We start from the raw sequence: 19,446 nt of genomic DNA on the forward strand, positions 1-19,446 counted from the left end.
TTTACTTCATTCACACTGTATCCCTCCTTTCACAGAGACAAGGAAAATGTTGCAGCAGCATCAGAAAACAGGTAATGTTTGCTGTGTTTGACTTACTTCCTATTAAGAGTTTATCTCCACTTTCCCCCTATTGTTCTTACCTCAAAAACATGAAATTTGTACGCTGTTTGAGCAGGTGATGACTGTGGAGGCTTCAACTAAGTGGGTTCAGTAGACATTTCTTTCTAATGCAGACTTCAAGAAGCACTGTGACATGGGACAGGTGGGGATCATCTTTCTCAGAAATTACAAACCTGAAAAATAACAAGTTTTTAGCAAATATTCTTGAAATGGAGTATTATCAATTTGTGGTGGAGTTTTAAGAACAATTTCCATTTTAAACTTTGCCTAGATCATTCAAGATATTTTTTAAATCTAAGTAAGATTATCTTTTTGGTATTTTAAGAACTCTTACATGTCGGGTTCTTGCATGTATTGATTGTCCTCAGTGGGTTATGAGGTTCAAGACAATCTCTCTGTAAGTAAGTTTTTCATGTCAAATTGTTTTCTCCCAAAGGATCTCAGCACATTTTGCAGTTACAGATAAAAATGTGCTGTTTTCTATTAGTTCATGTGCTAAACCACACAAGTACTGATACAAGTATTTCTTGAGTGAATCTGACCAATAGTTTCACAGAGCAAAGAAATGCTTCTTATTAGTTTGTCATGAAATGAATTCTACCTCTCTGCTTTCCTCTATCTTGTTGATTCCTGCCTCAGATGTGCAACCACTTTGTATTTTTTTTTCCTTTATAAGACTGCTCACGTTTTAACAAAGGTTGCACGGAGTTAAAATCTGAGTGCAAGTGTTATTTGTTACTAGTGACACAAGCAATGGCAACTGGCCTTGAAACAGTAGGGAAAATTGATTTTTATTTTTAAATTAATTATGAAAATAGAAGGAAATAAACGCCTTGATTGCTGTATATAAATTAAAGTGTATAAAACAAGGAATACTTTAGCATTTTGCCAACAGTTTCATTTGTTTAAAACCACCTACAGGACTGTGCAGCTGCTCCACTGAAATCTCCTTTTCTTTTAACTATGATTTTATTTAACCAGGAACAATTTCTGATATATGACTGGTGTTAGTGTCATACTACATTGCTTTAATCTTGTGTGACTTGTCATACCATAGCTTTTCTTCACCTCCATTATCATCACAGCCTTGCTTTGTGTCTTATTTTGATATTCATAGCAATATGGTTTCCAGATTTAACACAAGGTACCTTTTTAATTCTTCAAGCCTTTCCTGGTCTTAAGCAGTAATAAACTAATGAACTGTCAAGATTTGTCATTACTTCATCTGCGATACCATGATGATCTCCAGCTTCTTCTGTGGCTGGAATTCTGTCTCTTCCTCAAATACCTGCTATTCCCTAGGAAATGCCTCATTTTCAACCCCCCTTGTAATCTCTGTCACCCAGGCCTGCAGACACTGCGCATGCGCCACAGTATGTGACCTCCAGTATTTGGCATCCTCCTAAACCCTCCACCAGGGATGCCAACACTGACAGTGCCAAGCCAGTGGCCTCCAAGGGCTCTGTGAGGCTTGGAGCGGGTACAAGTCAGAGGGAGGCCACTGCTGGCCAGAAAGTCCCTCTTGCTTCATCCAGTAACCAAAGGTACACTGTGATGTGTAACTGCATAACTGACCTGGTTTGGAGCTTTGGAGTGGTTTGGTAATAACAGCCTCTAACTCCTGGAGTTCAGCTGGAAATGCCCATTGCCTAAAAGGAAGGTGTTCAAGTTCTACCAATTCCAGAAACTTCCAGTTCACGTGGGTGTTACGTTTTCAGTGGCTCTCTTAAGGATCACGCATAAAATAGAGACAACAGGCATAAAGCACCTTCAGCAGAGAAACAGCAGCTGATAGTTCTCTATTTTGACTGTATTTCTACAACCATTCCCATATTCAAATGTAAGACTCTTCCATGTTATGGCTTTCTCTAACCATATTCTCAGGCACTTTTTTCTACAAATGCTACAATAAGAGATATTTTTTCCCTATCCATTTTAATTTTTATTTCCTGTATATTCAATTTTTTACATGTGATATGTTGGAGAATTAGAAACCAAAGAAACCTTCATGCATTACATAAAGGAGACTGAGTACTGCTTTAATAATCCACTTGATTGTTATTTGGACAGAAAGTCTCAGAACTTAGGACTTTACTGAGAGAAAGAAGTATAATCTGCACTTATTTTTTCTAAATCTTAAAGTGCATTTGTTGCTGTGTTTTCTCATTATGGTTGTTAACCATTATTATCCTCTTAACCTCTACTGATCTGTGTTCCTTTTCATGAGTGAAAATCAGCTGAGAAGACATGTGTGTTTGTTTTCATCCACCTAACTTACTTTTATGTTTGTTACCACAAATATGAAGATGTTTGATTTTTTTTGATTTTCTTTGATTTTCCTTAAAATACAAAGTACTGGAAAGATCTAAAATCTACAGAATGACTGCATTTAAAAACCAACCAACCAACCAAAAGCTCATCTGTAACATGAAATAATGAAGCTGTTGCAATATATTATCTATTTTATAAAGCAGCACTCACATTTATCAGTTCTTAAAATTCTGCTGCACCTGAAGAACTAAAAAGATCAGACTGAAAATCTAGAAAGTAGGCAATCTTGAGGGGAAAAAAAAAGGTTGTTTTATTTGACTATCTAAATATTTATTTAAAATTTATAGTTGTTAAATTAAAACCAGTCAATTTAGTCTTCAGATCTTTCTGAAAGCTGAGTTGAGAGTGTTACCATCTGCATATCATTTATGGAACAAAATCACCCTGATTTTTAAGGTTATATCTACTTCATTTATATTTATTCCAATTCCTTGGTGTGTTAATTAATATATTCTACCATGAAGGAAGGCAATCAAGCCCCTAACACTTTAACCATATAAAAAGAAATATTGCAAACACCATGCAAGATAAAATCTGTTCGTATTTTCTTTAAATTATAAAAGGTACTTCAGTATATTTGCATTTATTTTATTTACATGGGTTGTTCCATTCAAATCTGTCTCCACACAGGTCCTTGTCCTCACATACAGGTTTTTGGGATTTTTTACTTTCTTTTCAGTATATATCACTGAATATGTATTTTGATTAACATTTTGGAGAGTGTTACAATTAAGTAAGTTCACTGTTTTCTTCTCTTCAAAGTAGGAAGTCATGAATCTTTTGAAATCTGTAGCAAATTCCCTTTGACATCAGTGCAAATAGACAAAATAGGTGGAATCCTAGCTTGTGTTTGTTTTTAAGACATATATGAAGTTCCATTTTTATGTTCAGCATAGTTTCACTCCTTTCCTGTTTGCCAGATCAAAGACATGTAAGTACTAAATTGTGACTCCACACCTTTTAATGTGATAATTCCAGTACCCACTGTGGCACAGGGGGGAAAAAATCCTGTAGGTATTGAAACTCAGTAACAGACTCTCCTGTGACCCATAGTTGTGATGGATCATATTCAGCTACTCTGCTGCACAGGCTTTGTAATTGATAGTCTATTTGTTAATTGGAAGAATTTGCATCATAAAATGCATCAAGATGGAAAAACTGATCTGAATTTCGACTGCATATTACGATGGGCAAACTTTTGCAAAACAGTTGCAAAACTTGGTGTCATGATTTGAAACCCAGAATTGCAAACTGGGTATTTTCGGGATCTCATTTCTTAGGTACATAATTGCAGATGAAATTCATAGGGGAGAAAATACTGGTTTTCTGCTTTTGTTGTGGGTTACATTCTACTTTGAAATTTATGGGTGTAACAACCACGCTTCTGTTGCAGCTAATCAAACAGAAAATAATTAAGACACCATCATTAGACTACTGAGCTGTACAAGAAGAGGAGAAGAACAGGGGAAATGGGACAGTCCCTTTAAGAACAAGGGGTATCACAAATTCTGAAGTACCAAGCACTCACTCTAGGTCCTCAGGAGTGTAACTTGCCAAGTCAGCGCTTTTGAGAGAAGCAAAAAGAAAATATGAGGTAGAATGGCTGAAACAAAGAAAATTTGCACAATGGATGGTAAATCTGCTAAGGAAAAAGTGCTGAAAGAATGCTTGAGGGCTAAGGTTGGCTGAGAAACAGTGGTGGAACTGTAAGCTTTCTTTTGTTATTTGATACTTACTGTGCTCAGGAACAAGTATTTGGGGCATTTTGTACCTTGTGCAAGAGAAGCACAGAATTCCATCACCCTGATAGGAGTGATTTGTAAGAACAATATGCTTCTGTGTTAGGTCTAAAGAAGTATAAATATATCCATAATTTTCTTAAGCCGCTGCTCATGGACAAGACAACTATGTACAGTAATGCTCTGATTTAAAAAAAAAAGTATGTATTTGGATAACTACTAAAGAAAATGAATCTACAGCATCACAAAAAACATCCCTTATGCCTAGGGGACATATGCTTGTATTGTCATCAAAGTTTCTGCCCCAAAATAGTGTTGCAATTTGTTATTTTTTAGTGGCTTATTTGTTCTGTGGATAATAATAAGATCCACACTAAAATCTGCCTAAACACAAAATAATGAAGTTTTTCTCTTTCTTCTTTCTCCTTTTTAAATTTTAAATTGCTTTAAATTATTTTATTAGGTTTATTGACAAGAAAATGATGAATGGACATATTATTAATATTATTATTCTGTTGATATTAAGTTCAGTGAAACAGTCATCAAATAACTTGAATGTTTTCAGTGATTTTATTTTGGTTTTTTTTTTTTCATTTCATGTAAGAGCTAATGGAAGACAATAAACTGAAACTCCCAAAAGACTGGTTCTTTTCTTAGCAGTGGATGACTTTGACTAAACTATGTTGCAAAGCTGCATGATAACTTGGCCCCATTTGTCTGTCTGTAAGAGATGAGTAATTCAGGCTGAAGTATGTTCATAAGCACTGGGTGATGAAAGACACTGGTAGTTCAGTAGGTTACTAAAATGGCCACAGGATACCAGACTAGATTATTATTATTCATTTCAACTCATTTATCTGCAATCAAATAAAGAAAAAATGAAGAAAATTAATATTCCTTTGCTCCAAGTAATCTGTGCCACAATAGTTCAAGGGGGCCACAAGGATAAGAACTCATGCTCATCACCCACGTGATTTTAAAACTAGCATAGTAAAATTTTATGCTACATCATCCCCTTGTATTTTATATATTGTTCTGTGTTTGAAGGGGCATCTCATTGTTATTTGGGTTGGGCAGTGTAATGTAAGGTGAATTCAGGTCAGAGATGAAGGGACTCCTTTTAAACATCTTTCCACTACCCAGATTGCACAAAACTGATGGAACTCAACAGAAAATTGTGCTGACTGGATTTCTAGATTATCAGAATTTGCAGGAAACCTGCTGGCACAGGACTGTGATAATACCCTTTAAATTGCTTTTCTTCATCTAATTAAAAAATTTATGCTAATATAAACTTCAGTTCCAGGAGTAAATGTTGGATGAAAATTATCCAAGCTCAAAGAATTTGTGACAGGCTCTTTGCAACCATTTAAGTCCTCCATGCCACATTTCCTGCCACAGGTTTCAGTGGGAGCAGGACTAAAGTGCTGTGTAACACCTGGGATAAATTTCAGTCAAGCAGGACCAAAAGTGCATTCCAGTCTTAACTGCACAGCGGAAAAGGCTGAATAAATGCCTTTTTTTTCTTTGCATAATTGTGCTTTTCCCTCAGTAACCCAGCCTGCTACTATGTTTGCAGGTCCAAACATAGTAGCTTTTGTGCTCTACATTTAAATGTGTGCCTTCTTAAGATGCTTCTTGTTTTATTTAATTTAAGTCTAATTAGTCCCCCTGTCGAGCATGCTCCGGTGTCTACCACTTCTGCTGCTCCTGCACCACACGCTTCAGCACCTCAGCCTGCTACTGCTGCTCAAAATCCAGCCAGCCTGATGACACCACCAGCAGCCACCTCAGTAGTGCAGGAGTCGTTCTCCTCCTCCTTCCAAAGGTAATGCTTCATTGCTTTATTGCCCCCATATGGCTCTGGAAATGCTGCATACACATTCTTCACTTCAGAATGTGGTATGAAAAGCTGCAACCTGTTTTATATGCTTTTATATATTTTGGTGTTTTGTTTTGGTTGTTTGTTTTTTGGGGTTTTTTTAGGTATGTTGCTCATGTTTGCAAAGCATTTGCGAAATAAAACAGCTCCGAAAATATAACTTTGTTTTCAGAAAGCAAGTCAAGGGTTAAAACTAGAGGTGTTTTTTCATCACTTGTAATAAAGCCAGAACAACTCCTCATAGTAGTTACAGTGAGTGAAGATTCTCTTAATAATGTGAATGAAGGTTCTTTTAATAGTCTTTCTGCAGTAGGACATGAAAAGGAAAATTAAAAGAAGTCATTTACTCACGTGGTTGAGCTCAGCCTATCATAGCAGATATCAGTAAAACATGGTGGACATTTGATGATTGACTTGCTCTGTAAGTTAAGTAATTTCTATTAGATTTATCTAATACTTTTTCTCTAATGAGAATTAGCCTTAGAGCTCAAGTGAGTTTCAAGGAGGTGAGCACTTGTAACACTTGTAGTACAGTGGGAGTTACAGTTGTATATTAAAAGCTGTCAGACATCATGTGAGGAAACCTGTGGGATTTATACAGCTGTCACTTATGTTACAGTAATTTTAGAGATAGTAAGAGTGAATTCCTTTGGTGCATATTATTCTTTTATCTTTGGGGTTTGCTACATGAATATTCTGAAAAGATGTATGTTTTAGCATGCTTTACAAAGCCAAGGAAAAGCACACTTCCAGTAATGTAAACTACTTTAACCAAGACCTCAGTTGTAGCCAGTTGTCTTAAATGTGTATAAATGGAATTGGAGATGTTCTCTTGGCTCTACTTTTTGATTACTTTTTGCAAGTTGACTTGCATTATATATGTATAAGTTCATGGCCAGTCTTCGTGAACGAAGATTTGGGAAAGAACTTTGGTCAGTTTTTACCTAATTGTGACCTACCAGGATCCAGTGTTTTTATTCCAGTGCAAGAAAATCAATCAGCCAGCAGAGGAAGTTTGAGTAAGGTATTATACTGTAATTCAGAACTGGGCTGTAAGGCACTTTCACATGAAATAATGATAAGGTTTAAGTAACTTTTATCCCTCAGTTGAAATCGTAGCATGAAGAAAATGGATTAACTGGTATATGCTTCAAACAAAAAAATGCCTCTACAAAACTAATCATTTCAATTACTTCTGTTTTAAATATCAGAATCTTCTGTCTGGTACTGTTTGCATATTAAAATTTTTATCTTATATTCGGACTCAAACATCTTCAGATCTTGCAGATAAAAGCATGTATCACTGACAAAGTCCTGTCCTGTAATACTGTCTTTCTTAGTTATCAGTAGAGTCTGGATTTAAGGTTTTTACATAATGTGTGCATTTTGTCTTGTGTTCTGTAGGAATGTGCTTGGTTGTGCTATTCTGTAACTCTGCAGATGTATGCTACAGAAAACCTGTTCCTGGTAACTATGCAGCAGTCCTCCTGTATCTGAACTCCGACAGAGCTTGGTTGTGATGTCATGATTTTTGTCCCTGTTCAATCATTTTGTTCATGCTTTCATGCTTTTACTGTGTCTTCTGCAGAGTACTTGCAGCCCCCAGCTCTCTTTCACAGCCTAAGCCTTTCCATGGGTCCAAGAACATGTCATTAGCAGCTTCCACTATTTCATCTGCTATCTCATCTCAGTCTAGGTATATCTGTAAAGCTCTCTTAACTTAATTTGGTTTGATTTGTGTTATGCTCTCTGATTTAAGGTTTTCAGTTTCTTAAGAGATTGACTTGGCAGAGACTGTTGAAAGCACGATGTGTTTGAAGCAGTGGCCTCCTTCCTTATCTTTCACATGAAAACCGAGCGGGGAAACAACTAAGTTTTAGATATAGGATATGTGACCAAAAGGTCCTTTTGGAACAAAGGTATTTCAGTTGGTTGCTTTGTGCTGCTTTTGCCATCCTAAAATCAAAGTATTTGTCTAGTTACACTGGGTGGGAATGATGGACCTTTTTTTTTTCTTGGTGAAAACATAGGATCACAGGGATCACAAACCTTTTATTATGCTCTTAATCATGACTAGTGAAAGACCAGTGACAGGGAAAGGTAGCTTCTCTCACTAGAAAAAGAGGATGCTGCTGTACTGCCTCACTTCTAAGCCTTTTCACTGCTTTCATTAACACTTTGACAAAACTAACAGAGGAGAAAACAGCAGATTTTAAGATTCATTTGAACAGTCTTCAGAAATAACAAAAAACTAGCAAGGCTTTTGAGACTGTAATTATCCATGTCCCTCTTATCTTTACATAAGAAGGTAGTTAGGAATCACCCAAAGGGGATGTTTGGAATGAACAAAGTGTGCAAGTTTGATGGCTTCACATCAAGTATAATGATCTTTCTCAGAAAATCACAGAAAATGGCAGTTCAGTGCTGTGCATAGGTAGTACTTGAAAGCATTTTGATGGGCTTCACATCACTGAAACCAATGCAAAAATGAAACACCTACAGAACACAACACGAGAGTTTTCAGTTTCAGAATGTAAACGTGTCTGTTTACAGCTGTGGGAGTTACATAGGGGAAGTAATTCCCGTATGGAGCTAATAAAACATAAGAAATAAAATTAACTGCTGATGTAATTCCATTTATTTGAGTGGAAGTACACTAATCATAACTAGTTTCAAGGAGCTGGTGAATGTCACCAGAATGTTACTGGGAATAGAAGGTAAAACAGATGCAGAGGTGTTTACTGCCATTGACTTCTAGTTTTAAGTATGAACTTTCAAAATTCCAAAGTGATGAGCTATTTAGAGGTGTCCATTACAAGGACCTAATTTTTACATCATGAGAATCATAGAATTGTTTAAAAACCTCTAAGATCAACTGTTAACCCAGCACTGCCAAGTCCACCATTAACCACATCCCTAAGTTCCACATCTACACATCTTTTAAATACCTCCAGGACTGGTGACTCCACCACTTTTCTGGGCAGCCTGTTCCAATGCTTGATAGATGTTTTAGTGAAGAAATTTTTTTCCTAATACCCAACCTGAACCTCTCCTGGCCAACTTGAGGCCATTTGCTCTTGTCATATTGCTTGTCACAAAGGAGAGTACTATGCTTTGCAGAAGTAATACCCTAACACTTTTTCATTCAATCTTCTGGTACAATTAGACTCTTAAATGTCACCAGAAGTATTTAATCCACTGTTTGCTTTACTAACAAGTCTCTTTTAGTCAGCTGGAATGATCACATATCTCTGTGAAAAGAGGGTTCTACGTAGTTGTTGTAGGAGGCAGTTAAAAGCCTCTTATACTCAGGTAAATTAAATTGAGGCTTTGGTGACTACTCTGGCCAGACAGAGCACACCTATTCACATTTCACCACTCTACGTCTTAGGACCCCTATAAATCTTCCATAAGAGCTATGTTTTCATTGCTGTCTTGGAAATCATAGAATCATAGAAAGGTTTGGGCTGGGAGGGACCTAATAATCATCTAGTTTCAATACCCCTGCAATAGGCAGGGACAAGTTAAGCAACAACTATGTATAATTTACATATAAACAGCTAATAAATTAATATAAAGATAGCCAGTATTTGCTGTCACTCCTTGCATGACTGTCTTAGAGCTAGTGTATTTCTTGATTGAGCATCTTTAATTTCCCTTTAATTTCATATCCATTTAATGGGGAGAAGGGAAGCAGTGTGAGGCCTTAAAACTATAAATTCATTTGTGTTTATGTATCGGTATGGACTAATCGGTGTGAAACACAATTTTAATGAGTAATGAGGATAAAAAGATCACCTTGAGATATTAAGACATTGGAACTGGAAGTAAATTTCCTGCCTTAGATTGGCATGGACCATTTTCCCCTTTCCTGCCCCTTTGAAAGGAAATGGGTTGTCTGGGGAGGCTGTTTCTCCATTCTTGAAGGTTTTCAAGACATCACTGGATAAAACATGGAGCAACCTTACCTGACCTCAGAGCTGGCCTTGCTTCCAGCGGGAGGTTAGATAAGACTCTTCCTGAGGTCTCTTCCAACCTGAAAGATTCTGTGAATCTATGAAAAATCGCTGTCCTTTTGAAAAAGCAGTGCTTTAATCGGACCCCTAAAACCTCTTGTTTGTGCCTGGCAATGATTTAAGTCAAAGACTTCAGATCTACAGCACATCAACTTCATATGCTGCTGCCCTGAAATCTTACTGCCAATGGATGACACGAGGTTTGATGCTGACATACACTTCAAGCTGTTACCAACAGGCAGATGTTACTGTCTGAGCTTCAGCAAGCCTTGGGACATAAAGGCAAATCAGAAACTTGTAGGGCTTGTAAAAATTTGGTTCCCTGATTATCAGGTACAAGGAGCAAACTCAGTTTGGTTGGTTGGTTTTGGAGGGCTGTGTTGCAGCTGAATTAGGTTCTTTATCTTTGTGCACTACTTCCATGTTCGTTTTAAAAATGGTTGTATGTTATAGCTACTGTATTCAAACACAAGGGACCAAAACTGTCTTCTAAATAAATTTATAAGTCAAATTTTTGAGCATCTGATAGTGTTCATTTAGAAATTAAACAGTGCTTTAGCATACCAAAATATGGACATAAAAATCCAGTTTCGACTTCACATACACCAGAGAAGCACTGAGCATTTCATATAATTTTATTCCAGAATAAAATATGGATGACCTTAGTTACAATACTGTCCCTATCCTGTAAAACATTCTCAGGAAGATGAGGCTAAGATTTTACCACCATTGTTCCAGTGTTTGGGTTGGTTTTTATTCCTTCTAGATGGCTGAAAAAGGTCCACCAAGAAAATGCAGAAGGATTTCTTGATATCTTAATATCCTTAACTATTTGAATATGATTTCAAACTTTGGTAGATCCAGTTCTATAGTAATTTTGCTTCTGTGAGCAAAGCCATATGCATAACCTCTAACCTGAGTAAAATCTTTCTAATGCTCTTAAAGAGGAATGTTTGAAGTCATTAATCCTTAATCGACTGTGTTACTCTTACTTTTACATCTGAAATGTTATCTGACTTTCACGTATGATCTTGCTTACGAAGAACAAAGCATAGCAGGAGGGTTTTAAATAAACCTGAAGCTCTTTATGCATCTGTTATTCCATCTGGAGGGTTGAAGCAAGGCACCTCATGAGACAGAACTCTGGGAGTACAAAACCAGGAGGAACAGTAGAAAGAGTTACGATTATGGTTTTAAGGAAGGTATAGCTTCTGATCCTGGGATTTTAATCCAAGCACTGTGTCCGTGGTAAAGGGAAGAAAAACTTCTCCAGAAGTTAGGAAAATATCTGACATGTGATAGGCTTCTGGTAATTCTGGCAAATGTGGGCTGTGCTCCCACGGGATGGGGTTGATGCCAGGTAGTCCTGCACTGCTCTGCACTTAGACAGGAGCTGTGTTCATTCTGAATCGCCTTGTTTCTCACACCAAACATTGTGCAGGCTTTTAAGTACTTCCTGTATTTGTGTAAATGACTCATTTATGTTCTGAAATGATGCTGTTCCCCCAAGAAAATGGTTCTGCAAGGGCAAAGTTGAACGTGATGGGTTTTTGCTTCAGCTACTCCAGCCTGTCCTTTCCATGGGGTTCTCCCAGGTGCCTCATAAGCTGGAAACGTACCTATCTTTGGCCTTTAGTTCATTCAAGGTTTGCTTCTAAGATTTGCTGCAATTTAAGCTTATCCCTCATACTTATTTTTTTTGCTAATACAAATAAATGGTGAATGTCAAATCCAACAGTCCAGTGGTTGAACTGAAATTCCACAACCAAATAACAAGCAGACCTGATGAGAGTGGCTTAGGGAGCAATATACTAACCTCCTTTACTTATGTTACCATTATTCAGGTTTCACTGTGATTCCTAGCTTTAAATGAGAAAAGAAAATGTAATGTAATGCCGATCTTATATGATTATAAATACGGACATGTTGGTTTCTTTAGCACTTAAGAGCACCTCTTATTCATATAAATATGTACATGTTGTTTACTTTAGCACTTGAGAGCACCTCTTATTCATAGGAAATTTATGGTAGGAGAAGATATCCCAAATTTTTTTGTATATTTTTTCAAATACAACTTTTGTCTCATTTTAGTTTCAACCGGCATTCTTCCACCTCCATCAGCTACCAGTCACAGAAGAGGTATAAAAATATTTTGTGCAGCTACTCTACCTTAAAAGCACTTAACAAACCAGTTTATTGCTGCTAGTAAGCATCTAGTAAAGCGTTAACATAAAAATGATCTGCGTAGAAATTTACTCTTTCTTTTTCTGACAACTAATAGTTTTCAGAGCCGGTATTTAATTCGCTGCCTGTCACCTGCCATTGACTGCTGCAGATAAATTCAGTAAGGTTGCTTTCACTGCTTCTCGAGATGCCAGTGCTTCCTGATCCATTAAAGCATCTTTGGTCCTTAGGACATCTTTTTATTTTTTCTTAATTTCCTTCTTTCTTCTTACTTTTTTTTCTTTCTTTTAATCATACGCCATTTCCTTCTCTTCAGCAGAAATTCTGATAAATCTTTTAACTTCACTAAAACCCTTAATGATGTAGTGTAACACTTTATTTCTCTTTGACAAGCCTTTTTATCTTTCTTACCGTATTTAATATGCATCATAAACATCTAAAAGAGTTTAATACTTCTTTTAATTTTGCTATGATTTTGGTATTATGAACGCGTGGGTGTTTGTGTGTGTTTTTGTTTTTCAACTTCATTTCTCTTGACCACAGAAGGAAATCCAGTGGCATGGTTTCACTATGCTATTACATTTGGGAAACACTTGAATTTTGAATAACCCTTTTTCTTCATGACAGTCTTAAGTATCACTGATCTGGCTCAGAACTTCTTTATGTGTTTTGTGCACTGAGGGAGATTCAAATGAGTCTTTCCAACCAATGGACTTGTGCATTTGGGAGTAGACTTTCCTGACTGTATGACATCTTCAGATTAAGGCTGTATGACACGTGATTTAACATCTTTTAATCCACATTGTAGATACTGATCTGTCTGGTTTACCTTGAATAGTAGATTTTAAATCAAGGAACATTCTTTAGATCATGTGTTAAGGTAATGGCATGTTGAAAGCTGTGTGTGGATCCAGTGTGCCTGCAGTGTACATCTCCCTGTCTGTGCTGTGGTAGCAGCAATGACCCTCTGTCCACTGACCCCAAGTACAGCCTGTTCTTAGGCACCACAGATGGGGAGGTAGCAACAGGAAATAGATGGTAAAAAGGGAAAATAAAAAGTATTACTGTGCTTACAACAGCTTTGACTGTTACAAAATCACAGCACAATTCACAACAGAACTTACAGTGAATACAAACCCCCTAAAACAGTTTATCTTGGAGATTCCTGTTCACTCATGGTATAGTGGACCCAAATCCAGCCCTAAGCCCTAGAGTAGGTACAGAAATAATTAACTATTGCCATTGTAGCAATAGCTAAGTTTCTAGGTCTTGCTAAATAGACAAAATAAATCAGCCTGAGGCAGCAATGCTATGCAAACTAGATCTATATAGTAGGAGGACTGTCAGAGCAGCAAAAAGCTACATTGTGAGCATAGGTTTATTTTGTTCAAAATTAAAAATCAGAAGTTTCCGTTTGTCAGAATGTTTGTTTTTTATCTGTACTAGAGGAAATTTGCTGGGTTTGCCACATAAAATTATAACGTGTTTCCTCCAGACAGCATCTGTTTCCACTGTTAAAGAAAGTAAAAGCCAAGATGGACCAAGAGTTTGGCAAAGCTGGACACTTGTTTTCATGTGCTGACAAATGTTTTCCTATAGAAAAAGCCACTGTGTAAATAACTCCTAAACTGTCAGCACAGATGGATAGGGATGTGGTTCACACAGAGAAACTGAAAGGAAAAAGGAAGTAAAACTGTGTTTTTGGGGTGAGTAAGTGATGTTCTGTAGTGAATGGTTCTTTTTACTGCACACATCTGGGTCTCTGTTGCTTCCCCTCCTTGTACTTCTTTCTTCTCTCTTGCTTGCTTTCATTATGATGCTCTTTTAGTGGTCTGTGAAGCACAGACAGTACAAACAGAATCATCCCAAGGCAAATAGAAGAGGGATATATTTCAATGTGTTATTGTAATCAAACTGAGAATCACCGTCCAAGCCATGAAATAGAGAAGAACTGTTTCTTATGGATGTTTGCAATTCTGAGCAAATGTTTTTAATCTAAGAATGCAGAAATCACATCATAATATTGCCTATCGTGTTTTTTGGGTAGGCTGAACCTGAACATTGGGAAAATTAACACAAATTGTGGTTTCAGTCTAAATGGTGAAAAGAGTTAGTTTTAGAAATGTTTTTTTAAAGGTCACTATGATATTTTTGAAAGGAGTACAACACATATAGTTAGGATTTGTAGTAGTAGTAATTGTGCTGAGCAAGTGTATTTTTAAGTCAAGATACCTCTCATTGATTTATCTTATACAAGACTGGGCCTTTTTGTTTGTAGAGGAACAGAAAACAGACATTTTGTAGGCAGGTTCCTGAAGTCTGATCCCTTGTTAAACTCAGAGTTCCAAATTTGTCATATTCCCTCAGTAAGCTATTTTCTGTGACAGCAAGAGCAAATTGGCATTATTTAAAATCCCTATTCAGCTAATACAATTGTCTCAGCCTTTCTTAGCAGTGATAAAGACTGATGGATCTCACAGTATTCTCTCTGTAGCTCTCATGGACTGTTCCTCTTGGAGTGCTTTGGACGCTGCCAGATCTGTTACTTCTTTATCAGTAACTTTTGCTGTTTATAAAGTTGTTCACACCTGCATTTTGCTTTTAGAAACACAAGCCAGTCATATACACCAATACCAGTTTCTGGAAGCTACGGTGAAAGTCCTGCTGCTTCTGGTACTTCAAAACCAAGAGTTGTTACCACTGCCAGCATAAAGCCCTCTGTCTACCAGCCAGGTAAGGTGCCTTCAAAGTACTGAAAGGATCCAGAAAAAAAATGCACACACATTTCTTTCAGAGAAAGAAAATGCAAAGAATGCACATTTTGCAATAGGGCACAGATGTATCAGAAAATATTTATAAACATGGGACTAAATGCTGCTAGCTGCTAGTTTTGGTTCAAATTATCTGAAGGTCGAGGATTTTGTTGTGTTTGTATTCTGCTTCAGAGGTAAAATGTGGAACAAATGGAGGAGAAAGAACGAAAGCGAGGGAAAAGTCTGTGATAAAATATGTGTAGCCTGATTTTTCAGAAGAAATACAACTGGAAAATAACACAGTTAGGAGCCCAGTGACACTACAGAATTGATAAACTAGCTGAAGAATGCACAATTCAGGAGTAAGATAAAATAAGTGGAGTTATCTTGAGTAGAATGTATTTGCAAAATAGATAAGGCCATATATTGAACTCCTCAAACTCAGGCTTACATTTGAAATAAAGAATAACGTATTCATGTACTTCATAATGCTTTGCTTCCATTTTCCAGAGGTCTGGTAACTGAAGGAATATATTTGGTTAGTCATTCATGTGAAAAATATGCTCCTTGATATTATTTTAATTCCCTTTGTATTAATGTGTTACAAATGGAGTGAACTTCTAAAGCCATTGATGACCAAAATGTGAACCTTCAAAATGAACAAATTAAATGAGGCAGTGATATAAGTCTAAATACAGTTCTGTTTCAAATTTAAGGTTTTTCTGATCTTAGCAAGAGAACTAAAAAGCTGATTTATATCTTGACGGTCAAGTAAATACGAAAAGGCCAAGAATTCTAAGAGTCCTAAACTCTATATTCTGTAATGGTCTATCTCTGGATCTACTGAAATTAAACAAATGTAGAAATTTTACTTAGACATAAAGCAGCCAGACAAATCAATTGATTGATCTTTATATTTGAGACATAAAGGTGGAAAAAGCCAAGTTAGAAAAGAGCTATCATAAGCTATTTAAGGATCTCCAAGTAAATAAACCTTCAGTTTTTTCTCATTTGCTTTTGGTTAATTGTGTCAGCCTATACCGTGTTCTCACTGAAGGCAAATGTTACTATTTTTGACTTGTAAAAGGAAAGATGGAGACAGAGGATTTATTTCAATAATGCAAAAACTATGGCAAGTCAAAATATCTCCTAAATACACTGATTGATACTAAACTCCATGCTCATTTGGGGGAAGTGTGAACTCCAGTTCTCAATATACAGGCCTGCCACAGAAATAAATCTGCAGCTATTTGCAATTATTAGCTGTATCTGTTAAAGAAAAAGCTGGCTGTTGAACTCAACTTGAAATAAGAGGCAATCCTTTTGTTTTCCCCTGGGTTGGGCATCTTCTTTGCACTTCCTTACATTGCTGGTTTTATTTTGAAGTTCCTTATATTGCTGATTTTGAGCCCTATTGCCTCCTAATAAAAGCTTAAGTAGATGGCAGAGAAAGAAAGAGTAAGTCTCCCTGTGTTGTTCAGGAGTTTGAAATATCCAATGAAGGATTCTGAAATACTTTCATAAGTGAACACCAAGGTCACTGTGGGTCCCTTCCAGCTTTGAATATTCTGTGATTCTGTGACTCAGGTGCAAAAGAGATTCCAGACGGATATTTTATTGAAGATATTTGGGGTTTGTTTTGACACCTTTTTTAAGTTTTATATATTTGATGTAGTAGCACTTCACACTGGTTTTGGAACATGACTTGGCCCTGGAGACAGCTGCAGTCCTGAGCAAATGGGAAATTGCCACTTGGGAAGAAGTTTCTTCTTTGGGAAGAAATTTCCTGCCACAGACCTGAAAGATGAATAGTCCTTAGAAACAAACCATCAAGACAGTTAAAAAACTTCCTCACCCAGCTTTGTCAACACATATAAATTCTGTTCTGCAGTGTAAAATGCAACCTCAATCTGAGAGGACCAGCTGTTCTCAATTTATGACATATGTCAGAAAATACACCTTTTTCTTCCTAAGTGCAAACTCAGGCTTTTGCAATAACTGCACTCTCACTTTAACAAATGACATCTGTTTTCGTGAATCCACTGTGTGAAAAGGCTGAAATAGTGGAGGTTGCTGGGAGAATTTGCAGTGTAGAAATTAGAGGTGGAATGTCTTTATGCAGCCGTCAGTGTCCATGGGAGTGACATGACCGGCTTCCCTTAAAATGGGGGGCACCAACTTCCAGATTGCAACACCCACCAACAGGCCCGTGTATGCAATAGGAAGAAACCTGATTTAGTCACTAGAAGGATTTACAAGACTCTTTTAATCTGTCTCAGATTGGGGAAAAAAAAAAAAAAAACCAAAAAAACAACAAACCAGAAAAGGGCTAAATCTTGTTTACACTGAAACAAACCTCAAAATTAAACTGAATTAAGTATCTGGCTCAGATGGGAGTAATCAGGAGGTCTAAATTTTGACTAACCTAACTCACGTGGGAATTTTCTGCTGCCAAAAATCTTTGTTTTCTTCCTATAGGAAAAGCTGTGAACACTAAAATCTTTTCCCTAAATTTCACGACCCTTTAAAATCTCATTTTTAAAAGGCGTATAGACGTCTCTTCTGAACAAGGTCCACTAGATGGCAGGGTATCCCTGTGTATTCCTTTCCCCTTGACTTTCCCAGACTGGGATAGCTCTTTCGCATATTCCAAGGAATTCAAACGCCAGTTTTGTGTCACAAAGTAACATGATACCTAAGTATAAGAAAGCAGATCTTTCCTTTTGAATCCCCACGTCCAAATAGGACTACTCGTGTATGCAAAGTGGTCAAGCATAAAGGCCTGATCTGCTCCTTTAGAAATTGGTAGACAGATTCCCACAGACCTTAATGAACTTTCATTACTAAAACAGCAGCCTACATATAATTTCATTTTTAATTCTTCTGAATAAGAATAGTGTCTCCTTATAAAGCATCATCTGCTCTGTCTGTCATCTACTGTATTCTGTAACAGTGTACAGGAAGACTTTGAGCTTCAAGGATGTGGCCACTAAGTCTAGAACAAGCCAAATCAGTTGTGGTTATGAATTTAATTTGTTACTGAAAATAATAAAGAATAACTTATGTCATCTACTAACAAAGAAAAAAAAAAGGAAAATTGTTCTCACAATGTGAGCTGGTCTATGACTAAAGCATTTGAGACTACATCAATCTTTACTAAATGAGTCTTTGGTAACGTATCTGTTTGTCTGGAGGGAAAATAGCCATTGATACTACATTGAGGGGGAGAATTCCAAATTCCCTGGAAGCAAAGAATTGGCTTGTTCCTGCTGCTGCTAAGAGACCTCTTCTCCTGCCATTCTCTCAGGATAAAAATAATCCCATTCATTCTTTCCTTCTCTAAGAGAATCTGAGGGGTGAGAGAAACAGGGTGATAGAGGTTAGTTCACTGAATTATTTAAAGTATTAATTTTTTAACAGGTAGTGGTCAGCTCATACAATACTGATATTTTAAGAATATATTCTCTGATATACTGAATCTTATTACTTTTCCAGCAGCAAACAGCCCGTTTTTTCTGCTGCATATATGCTGAAAGACTTGGAAATACATAAAGCAGCAAGGTGAATGTGTATGGCAGTAGCTACTAAGACAAAAAAGTTGTTCAAATAAGCTTAGGGATATAATTCTAAGATAATAATGCCTTCTTAATAACAACTGCCAAAATCTCAAAGTAAGTGAAATCTTTCCAATACATTGCAATGACATTATTTTAAATCAATACTAGTTGCAGCTTGTTCACAGGGGGAAAATGTATTGTAAGAAATCAAGCCTGTAAAATTAAATTACAACAGCTGAAAAGAGAACTCAGACCAGTTGCAAACACCCAATATTTGTCATTTTGCAATAATTCCTCTGGTACTTTCTTTCAGTAACTGGAAAAAAAATCCTATTTGGTTGCTTTATTTTACCGCAGCAAGTAGAAAAGACAGAGCAAAAATAAAGAGAAGGTAGAGAGAATGAAAGACGAAGACTTTTCCCCAGTGGTTATCCTTCAAAGGGGTCTAGATTAATCTGAACCCAGATAAATCATATTCAGTCTGTATTGGTTGGAATAAACAAACTGGAAAAATAGAACACCAACACTGTGACATTAAGGAAGAAAAAAAAAGGACAAACAAAGAGCCTGTAAGCTGAATTTAGTAAAGACAATAATAGAAAAAGACATCCTAAAAATGGTACCTGGACTGCATTTGTTCTTCCTTTCTGGAACTCTGGGTTTGAATATCTGCCCATTTTGTTAGGCCCTCTGTGGGATACATGGCCATCCTCTGCATGAACCACAGCTCACTTTTAGGGGAGGGAGAATCCTTTCACAAAATGAAGTGAGCTAGAAGTCACCTTATTTAATTAGAGAGGCTCATAGGTGGGAGCCTTTTGAACTCACCAATTAGAGATGAAATATTACCTTCTAATTTTGCCT

General features: G+C 36.8%; 1 protein-coding gene and 1 long non-coding RNA gene across 11 annotated transcripts in view; one reads left to right on the forward strand and one right to left on the reverse strand.

The window, feature by feature from the left end:
• The window catches only part of LDB3 (LIM domain binding 3), a 116,992-nt gene that overhangs the window by 83,841 nt on the left and 13,705 nt on the right, over positions 1-19,446 (forward strand). For 3 of the 10 annotated variants that reach the window (XM_064662453.1, XM_064662452.1, XM_064662457.1), the window contains 5 exons: positions 36-71; positions 1,467-1,664; positions 7,661-7,768; positions 12,180-12,227; positions 14,878-15,005. In XM_064662453.1, coding sequence (XP_064518523.1) covers positions 36-71; positions 1,467-1,664; positions 7,661-7,768; positions 12,180-12,227; positions 14,878-15,005 — 518 coding nt within the window. Of the gene's footprint in view, positions 1-35; positions 72-1,466; positions 1,665-5,847; positions 6,019-7,660; positions 7,769-12,179; positions 12,228-14,877; positions 15,006-19,446 lie in introns of all 10 variants that reach the window. The other 7 variants (XM_064662463.1, XM_064662454.1, XM_064662455.1 and 4 more) reach the window with 7 other exon arrangements.
• Positions 1-19,446, reverse strand: part of LOC135417865 (uncharacterized) — a 64,551-nt gene that overhangs the window by 22,270 nt on the left and 22,835 nt on the right. The window contains exon 3 of the long non-coding RNA XR_010432252.1: positions 141-293. This is a non-coding gene — a long non-coding RNA (uncharacterized LOC135417865). The remainder of the gene's footprint in view (positions 1-140; positions 294-19,446) is intronic.

This window comes from Pseudopipra pipra, chromosome 8 (assembly GCF_036250125.1).
Source record: "Pseudopipra pipra isolate bDixPip1 chromosome 8, bDixPip1.hap1, whole genome shotgun sequence".
Classification (NCBI taxonomy): domain Eukaryota; kingdom Metazoa; phylum Chordata; class Aves; order Passeriformes; family Pipridae; genus Pseudopipra; species Pseudopipra pipra.